This window comes from Phyllopteryx taeniolatus, chromosome 2 (genome assembly GCF_024500385.1).
Source record: "Phyllopteryx taeniolatus isolate TA_2022b chromosome 2, UOR_Ptae_1.2, whole genome shotgun sequence".
In the NCBI taxonomy this organism is placed as follows: Eukaryota; Metazoa; Chordata; class Actinopteri; order Syngnathiformes; family Syngnathidae; genus Phyllopteryx; species Phyllopteryx taeniolatus.
In genome coordinates, this window is record NC_084503.1 from 36,681,125 (window position 1) to 36,690,812 (window position 9,688).

Sequence of the window (9,688 nt, forward strand, 5' to 3'; positions counted from 1 at the left end):
GACACAGAAAGCTGTGTCCCTTGAATATTAATGATTGGTGAGTCATATGCGTGTCCTTTGGGACTGAGACCATTTTGTCAGTAATGGTGCTAAAGGCTTTTGGCTCAATGTGCAATGTTCTGTTTTCTTAACGCAGGAAAGTGCGTCCCCATGGTAACCATTACAGCTCCATGATTGCCCACCCTCAGCCATTCTTAACCAACCAAATGACCATGCCCGCCCACCAGCCAATAAATATAGGCATTGCACATGTGGTGTGGCCGCAGCCCGCTGCCAACAAGAGAGCGAAGCCTTGTACCAACAGGTATGCCATGCGAGATGCTTTATTCAGTGTGTGCCTTATGAAATTAAAATGAGCAGATAACGCTGCATTAGATTGAGTAGTGCTGCTACTATTTGGCCCCTCCTATGGTGCTAAATAAGGTAACCAGAATATAAAATACACCTCTCATTCTGCATCATGCAAACTATCATCACATTAATAAAGATGTTAGGTGTATCAATGAAGTTTTTAGTTTATTATCAGTGCTGCTTTTCATGATGTTATGGTGTGTTTTTCCTCCCGCAGAGGCAGCAGCTTTTCCCAAAACACAAACATCCAAACTTTACCATGCCAGTCCCCAAAGATGGCTGATATAGCAAAGAATGTGGAAGAGTCGTCAGAGCAAGATGCTAGGTGCCCTAAAAAGGGGCATGCTGTCGTACAGGAGCAGGAAACGGAGCAGGCCGAAGAAGACGATGACAACTGTTGTAAAGTACAGCCGGACAGCGAGGAGCTTTCGGTTTCGCAAGAGCAGCGGCATGCCATGGTGATCTCTGAACTAACTAGCCCATCTGTCAGTGTCATCAGCATCAGTAGTGATGAAGAGGAGGGCGCACAAAGGCACGCAATGGGCGAGTGAGTACAAACTGCCAGGTACCTTGAGCAAAAAAGAGCTATGGCTCAGTCGTAAATGTCCTTTTCTTTGTCAGATGTAAAGGAAGTGCTGATTGCGAGGCATGTCAGAGCACAGTTAATATGGAGAGAGTCTGTTCCCTCAGTAGCCCCGACAGCACGCTTAGCACCAGCTCCTCGGCCTCCGTGCAGTCCAGCACGTCACCCTGCAAACATCCCAACAGGTATGATCAATACAGGCTGTCACAACAAAGGCTCAAGTATCAGGGTTTGGCATTAGTCAACACAACAAAGTGTTGTCAGTCACGTTTTTCCTCTTCTCGCCAACAGTATGTTTGATGATGAACAGGAGAGTGGGTGCGACACAGTGGACATCTCACCTGCTTCCAACGGCAATAACAACAGTCCCTTCCCCGACCGGTGTTACATCGCAAACAGCAATCAGAACTGCAAGCCTCGTGTTACACGCGTTGCCCTGGAAACCGAGCCCAGCAAGCCAGCCGTGCGTACGGCTGCAGTGCCTCCAATGAGGGTACAGAACAACAACACTGGCGTCAGTGAAACACCTGGCAACACAGGTAATGCTGACCACATATAGCACAATAACTAATGCATCAGTAAATATTTTAATATTCCTTGTAGCACTGAATCATGTGATCTCTGTTAATATAGCAAAGTGAGTAATAAACCCTGAATTACTTACTTAGCTACACAGGAGAGCAGCGAGTGCTAGGTCATGATAGCTCAAAAGTCTAGTCACCACTGCTGCTGTCTGCTCTACAGGTCACATGGCCTGGGATTACGCCATCTTAGTCGGCCACAGAGGTTCTCCCAGGTGATTATGGGTGACCTGACTTGATTTATCTGAGCCCATCTCTGGAATGGATATTTATTTTCTGCCGATAGTCTAATTCCAAACTGACACAGCTCGCCTGTGTATCTGTGTGAGTGTGAGCTTCATAAAGCTACACATGGCATGTGGAATTTGCTTTGAATGAAATATTCAAAACATGGATGCCTTCCAGTAAACACGCTTCCTGGCTTATCATCAACACAAAAGTTTGAATATTTAATTCATTCTGTTGTAAAAGAGGATTTGCACACGCCATGAGTAGGGTTTATAACAGCTGTGGCCAGTGGGACATCAATGTCTTTTGACTGACTGACTTTATTTAACACCCCCCCCCCCCCCCCCCGCCCAACCCTCCCTACACACACACACACACACTATTTTTACATTTTAAAGGGTTAGGGCAGGTTGCTATATAAATCCTTCACAGAAATCATTCAGTCATATCACATTTCATGTCAAAGTCATGTCTCACCTCCAAACAGCAACTGCGGCCGTACATAAAAGGGCACATTTTGCTCTTCCAGGGCTACCAGCTATTTTTATAGCTCATGATCTGGCCTCACTATAAGCTCTATGAAAGAGCTTAGTTACCAGTTCCTCTTTGATCCCGCAAACACGTCTATTTATAATCATAGAGCTCACATTCAGAGGTCCGATGCTGCCACGATGAAAATTTGGAGCTGATCAAACTTCTAAAATAGCAGACAACTGATAAAGCCTGCTGCCACAATTGTTGTTTAAAGTTATCTACTTTTAGCAATTACATGGTTTTGCTCTTTTTGTTCTTCATTTATCCAAGATATGAATATCGTCCTCATCTGTTTGTTTCTCCCTCGCTTCTTGAGCAGTTTTGGAGTCTTCATACCAGCCCAAAGGGAGAGGCCCTTCTGGGCGGCATCATCACCACTCCACTCCTCTTCTCAACCGTTCCCAAAAGATCACCCCTTCATTCCAGCCCCAGCAGCAGCAGCAACAACCCATTGGCTTTGGGCAGGTGAGAACTTGCGGCGTCATGCGTCCAATATTACACTGTCACACCCTCATGCACGCATGCCAGTAAAGGTGTTGTTTGACTGCTGGATATTTCCCAGAATAAGGATGAGTAAAGAAAAACAAGTTTGACTTAATATAACAGAAATGTAACATAGATCAGTGATTGTCCAAATGTGGTACAAGTGCCACTAGTGGTATGCAAAAGAATCACTGAGTTAAATACAGATTCAATTTACATTTACAAGATAAGAAAGAAGATAAGATCACAAATTTTAGAAATAAGTTTGTGGTCATGTGTATAGACTGTTAAGACATTTTGAAGTGTATTTTATTTTACTTTTCAAGTACAGTTCATTTTTTAAGTACAGTTCAGTTGTATTTAACCTAAGTACAGTGCAATAGATTTACATTTAATCTTGAACTTTTATGTGCAATACATTTTAACTGAATAAGTATTGAAGTACATTTTTTTTTTAATTTCCCAATATTTAAGCACAGTGGTAATGTTCAAATTGCATAATGTTAAAGTGGCTTACACCTTATAATAATAAACTTCTGCATTTTTTGATGATCACTTAGGCCAACTACTTCATTGAATTTTAATGCTGGTACTTGGAGAGGTAAATATGATTTGAGGTGGTACTTTGCGTTTTGAGACCCACTAATTAGATGATGCCTACTGGTGTGCACTTGGCCATGTTTAGTCCTTCTTTGCATTCTATTTCGCTCCTTGCAATGTAAAACCTTGGGCACAGCCCCATCTAGTGGCAAACAAAGGCACGACGTGTTGTTGAAACCTGATCCGTATTTCCACCAGGTCCAACATTTCACTTCCTGCCACCAGGAATGGAACGGCAACTTTGCCCACCGCAGACCGCAGGCCTTCATCCCTCCCACCATACACGGGCCTGCATTCACCCTGTCCCACAGCAGTCCGAACCACTCTGCAGGCCATCCCCACCTTGGGGGGCACCCGCACTCCCAACCCACCTTGTTGTCCTATCCCCCGTCTGGTCCTCTGGTCACGGCTGCGCCCGTGGCCCACCTCTTGGCCTCCCCTGGTGCCACGCGTCCCGTCCTTCAGCCCGCGTACAGCATCTCTCACCCAGCAGGCATCGTGCATCAGGTCACAGTGGGCATCAACCGGCTTTTGCCCTCCCCCACCTTGCATCCCCAAGGCCAATTCAAGCCCCTCTTCCCCCCGCATTCCTACATTGCCTCGCCGGCATACGCCAGTTTCCCACTCAGCCCCACCAAAATAAACCAGTACCCCTACATCTGAGCATGGGTGCCCAGGTACTCTTTTCACTACCGAGGGCTAAGTGCACGGGGCAAATTCTGTCTTAATCCACAAGCAACATGGTTTTTCATTTCCAAAAACCATGGCACAACCACAGAGAATGCAAGCTATTTTTTGAATCATGTCAACTTGGGTGTAATTGAACTTCAAGCTTTAAAAAAAAAAAAAAAAAAAAAAAAAAAAAACACGTTTTGAGATTTGGGCAAAAAATCTGAAGGAAATAATGTATGAATGATTGAATGAATGAGTAGTTAAAGTCACACTTAATGTGTTTTGCACATTTGATATACCTTTGCATTGGATCTTTTACGAATACTCCTCAAAACAGGTAAATAATTGGGGTGTTGTTGAATAGTTTGACGTTGCACCCCCGATCCCAGCTATTTTTCTATATTGCCTTCTTACATGAGCAAGACACATCCGCATTTGTAAAGCCATCCCAGTCTCTAGCTCTAGATTGCCAGATGTCGTCTACAGTGTATGTTGTACCGCGTTCCGAGTATTTGTACTTTTTCAATGTCTTTCGGTGTTCGCAATGTCAAAAGTCAATTAAGCGATTTAAATATGGTCGTTCCTCACGCTGCATGTGGTCTTGCATGAGCAAAAGTGTAAGCTGAACGATGCATAGACGTTGCTCTTATCGTTTGTGTCACAAGACTCGCTGCATTGTATAACTGTCCCCAGCCATAGTGCCTTACATATTGTTAATGTTACTACTTATATATGACTATATACAAGACTATTAATGTACTGGACTGCAGCACTTGAAATTCCAATCGCTCGATGCATCCTATGTGTGAGTATATTTATATGCACATAGCCTGCATGGATGTGATGTATCGCAGATAGCGGTGCTTATACTTTGGAGTCGGTGTATATTTCAGTGTGTCGTAAGTTCCTTTTCCGTTCATGCAAGAAAAACAGCATGCTGTGCTGTTGCGAATGCTTTGCTGTTTGATTATGACAAAAAAACAACTTTTGTTTGTCCGAATGATCTAGTGTACAAAGTGCAAGTACTGAGTATTGCTTCATATTTGATAATCACTTTCTACTTAGTGAAACTCTTATTACTAACAGTATTTGTACTGTTTGACAAAACTGCAATACAATCTAAATAGTCGTCTTTCCCTCCCCACCCTTCTCCGTATTTTCATTTTGAGTGTTTTCACTTTGTTTCTTCGATGTTTAGACGTGTGTGGGCATGGCTTTGACGAGGTAAGGAAAACAATGCAAATAATTCACGGTATGGATTTTTCTAAGCCTGAGCAAACCATGCAGTGTTCGATATAGACACATATATGGAAATATATTATAGAGATAGAGTATTTAGTACAAATGCTTGATGAGGTGTGAGTTAATCGTGTGCAATTCCCTCATTTATGCATGTGTGACAAAGTTAACTTTGCCCTTTACATTTGTTGATGGCTAAAGGCTTCTCGGTGTCGACTGCTTCTTTTAAACATTCCGTCAGGGAGGATATATATACATATATAAATATATATATGGTGGGAGCAGGTGTCACCAGTCTATATACCATATATCTATATATGTAGATATTCTGTGTGTGTTTTTGTGTTTCGTTAGTTATTTGTGTATATTTTTTTGTCTTTAATTTCAAATGAAGTTGCTTGGCAGCACCAAAGACTGTAATTCATTTCCTGAGAAAGGTAGCTACTCTGTTTATTGTAAACCTTAGAACGTAGTAGTAAAATGGGGGTGGATTAAAAAAACAACAAACAAACATGTTTTTAAAAACGGCCGAGGTTTTGTCTAGCTTATTGGGCAATTAATGAGTCGTATCATTTCTTTCTTGAATGTATCATAGATGAGCTGCTAAATGATGATTGCCACTTCCATAGCTGTGAAATTAGGGGAGTTGTCTGAGTTTGAACCTAGCGTTACAATGTTTTTTTTTTCTTTCTTTCGTTTTTGTGTGTGTGTGTAGGTCCCTAATTATCTAAAATAGAAGTGGTTTTGATTAGTTTTTTCGTGTTCCTATTTGGAGTGTCATTGTAACTACTGTATTGCTGATAATGAACACTAGTTGCATTTGTTGTTTTTCAGGGTGTGCGTGCGCGTGTGTTTTTGCATCAGTATTTTATTCAACTCGACCTATCCTTCGGGCTCATCACTGCATATAAATGATGTATCGATGTGTAACTTAATTTTTGTATGTTTTAATATTGACGTTTCGTACACATTTAAAAACTGTAGCTTGCAGTATCAATTTAACTTGTACGTTAACAATATTCTACCAGTGCAGGAGTCCCATGAGAGGGCAGATTAAAAACAGCATTGTGCATGTTAAAATTGTCACTTATAGTCACCACAAAGGAAGGCGGATTAGAATACGTGCCCAAATATGAATGATTTTCATCCCCATGAACTGATTTGACCTAGTATTTATGATTAAAATGTTTTTATCTGTTCAATGTTATAAGAATATCAGCTTTGCCTTGCGTTCTGATCGCTGCCCCCGCTCGTCTCAATGTTTTTAATTGGAAAGCGGCTGTTGTCTTGTGGTCCTGATTGAAACTGAAGCAGTGTGAGCAGCACTGTGTATGTGCCTTGAGATTCAGAACATTCGAGGTGGTCATTGCTCAATGCGTATTGAAGGAGGAAGGCCTAGAATCCATTAAGTCTATTAGTACTCCATATCCGGACCAATACTGGGACACTTTCAGGAAGTGAAAATGGCAGAAAATATGGCGTTGGCCCACCCCATTTGCCTGGCTCACATTCACTAGCCTCTTTTACACAGAGATAATGGCCACATCAGAGCTGTAACAGAAAACAATAACTGAGTTTTATTTATCAAGCTCTTAAAAAATCGCAACTGAAATTAAGTGCTGTACATGAATAAAAATCGCACATAAATAATTAATTTCCTTTTTTTAACCAGGTAATGAAATTGAGAGCAGTTTCTCATTTACAATGCTGACCTGGAGGCCATTTAGGGTTCAGTGTCTTGCACAAGGATACTTCGACAGCGGCTAGTGAGAGCCAGGATTTGAACTGCCGACCCCTTTGGTCAGTGGACGACCCTCAAGCAAACATAAAACTCTTGAACATAACAGTAACAAAAATAATCAAAATAAGGGCTAAATTGTCAGGCTGCGTTGATCCCCATGGAATTAAATGGATTTTTTAAAATGGACAGCGGTGGCGCTAGTCTAATGTGCACCAGGGGATCATTCCATAATTTGGCACCAGTGACCGAAAAAGCCCTATTCCTTCTGAGCTTCCACTTCGACTTTGGTACCTCCAGGAGCAGATGGTCATCTGACCTGAGGCACCGGGCAGGAGTGAAGGGATGGAGCAGCTCGGAGAGACCATTTTGCAATTGGAGAACAAATAGCACAATCTTAAAATTAACTCTTAGGTGTGCAGGCAGCCAGTGGAGTTTGGCCAGAATAGGAGTCATGTGCTCCCTCTTACGTGTTCCAGTTAAGGGGCGAGCGGCAGCATTTTGAGCCAACTGGAGATGTTTGAGGGAGGACTGGCTGACTCCAAAGTAAAGTGCATTACAGTTATCCAGCTGAGGTGTGATGCAGGCATGGCTTCCTGTTTCAGAGTACTGCTGTGTAAGAAAAGGCTTCACCTTTGCCAGCTGCTTGAGGTGAAAAAACTGCTCCGAGTTGCCGATCTAATTGAAAATCCCGGATACAAGCGGCCAAAATGAGTTTCCTCCGCAGGGTGTCCGGGCTCTCCCTTAGGGAGAGGGTGAGAAGCTCGGTCATCCAGGAGGGGCTCAGTAGAGCCGCTGCTCCTTCCCTGTGACGTGGCATCCCACAGATGTATGCATCATCCATAGATGATTGATGACATCAGCGCCAGCAAGGCCATTTGGTCTCCCCGTTGCATTTTAGCAACTTTGAAAATTGTGTAAAAGAGGCTACTGTTGAGTGTGTGATGAGGTTCAGGTCAGGTATCTGGCATTCTTCCAGGCCAAAGCCCAGGACATTGCTTTGTGCGTCGCTAATGGAAAGAGCCCCCATCTGTTCCTAATGAAGAAAAAAAAAAATGTAATTGTCTAAATGTCTTGGTAAAACGAGTTAAGAGTTAGAGGGAACTAAGGGGTCTTGTCTAACCCCAATTGTTGACTGATTATCAGGAGGTGTGTCCCAAGACTTTACTCCGTAGAGATGAGTGTTCAAAGTGTCTTACTGACCAGAAAATAAAGAAACCCAAGATAAGACTTCATCCTGTTCTCTGATCAGCTTGTAGAAATATCAGAGGATGGTGCATAGTGGTGGATTGTACTAATAATAATACACTTAATGATGATGATAATAATAATAATGTCACACGTCTTTGGATCATCACTCTGGCTTGAAACAGCAGATGCAATACTTTAAACATTTTTGCCGTTATTGCACCACACAAGTGTTCTTAGATGATCTGTACTTTACATGACCTTGGATGTGCGTTGCTTTGTTTTCGTCAAGCACCCAGAGCACATTTGGTAACACTGGCTTTGAAGAATCATGAACTTCTCTTCTTGCATGTTGATTTTTCTCTTGCGCGATATGTTTCAACACTTATATGGTTATTTTCTCTTTATTTGTTACTGATTATATTCTAGTATAATTTTGGACGAGAGAGCTTTCGAAAACAAGACGTGAACTTTGCAGATGATTACTGCTTGAAAAAGTTTGCCAATAATGCGCATGGGAAATGTAATGCGTGTTGTGGTTCCTCCCAAAGTATTCACCAGCAAAGTGACACAAAAGGAGACGAAAGCTATTGTTTTCAATTCTACACCTCACCAACACCTTGCTTTACAGAAATATTATTTTTCCTTTGGAGGATTTGTGTAACATTTAACAGATAAAACAGTTTCTAAACTATGATAGTAATGATTTTATGAATTATGACAAAAAACAAAAATCCTCTGCTGCGGTTTTATCCTTTAGCGCTGTTAATTCAGGGTCTGTATTAATCTCAATGGGCTATTGTGTTACTGTTTGATTTGATCTGATCTCTATTTTGTTCTAGCTTGTGTTCATCTATTTCTGCAGAGTTAATTCATGCTGCAAGTTATGGAATTATCGGTCTAGATGGCTCATCAAATACACATGATTATGAAATCTGAGCTATTACTGTTTAAACACCTGTAGATTATTTTGTGGCTTTGTTTTTTTTTTTCATTTGTTTTGCTTTTTTTATTTGTTTGTGCTACACTAGTTTGCCATGTAGCAATTGCACTGTGCAATATTTACAGTATGAGGACTGGGAAACTAATTATGGATGTGATGTCTCTTTACAGTTTGCGTTAGTGTTTCCTCTCTAGTTCTCAGTGATTTAGGTGTGACCAAGCCTTCTCTACTTAGTCACATTAAGCGGGTTTTCCAGGTGACTCTTTTGGTGAGTGTCGAAGTAAGACTTATAAATGGTGTATTATTGTTAAGATTCACTTTGAATTAAAAAAAATCGATTGACTCAGTTCTGTCTGCTTGATCATTCATTTTGGTTTGACTGTTCAGTCATGGCCAAACGTTTTGCCAATGAGTCACATTTTCTGTTTCACTAACTTTACCACTGTAGCAATTTTAAAGACAATTTTAATGTTTCCATTGCACAGTGGAACCACAAAAGTTTTAAACTATTTTTACCCCAGAATAAAAACAAAACCAAAAACAAACAA

At 41.5% G+C, this 9,688-nt stretch overlaps 1 protein-coding gene across 4 annotated transcripts in view; it reads left to right on the top strand.

The window, feature by feature from the left end:
* Nucleotides 1-9,487, top strand: part of hipk3b (homeodomain interacting protein kinase 3b) — a 40,915-nt gene extending 31,428 nt beyond the window's left edge. The window contains exons 11-17 of one of the 4 annotated variants that reach the window (XM_061766037.1): nt 137-304; nt 569-898; nt 973-1,119; nt 1,226-1,473; nt 1,679-1,730; nt 2,597-2,742; nt 3,559-9,487. In XM_061766037.1, coding sequence (XP_061622021.1) covers nt 137-304; nt 569-898; nt 973-1,119; nt 1,226-1,473; nt 1,679-1,730; nt 2,597-2,742; nt 3,559-4,088 — 1,621 coding nt within the window. In that variant the 3' untranslated portion in view covers nt 4,089-9,487. The remainder of the gene's footprint in view (nt 1-136; nt 305-568; nt 899-972; nt 1,120-1,225; nt 1,474-1,678; nt 1,731-2,596; nt 2,743-3,558) is intronic. The other 3 variants (XM_061766038.1, XM_061766040.1, XM_061766039.1) reach the window with 3 other exon arrangements.
* Nucleotides 9,488-9,688: the final 201 nt, after the last annotated feature.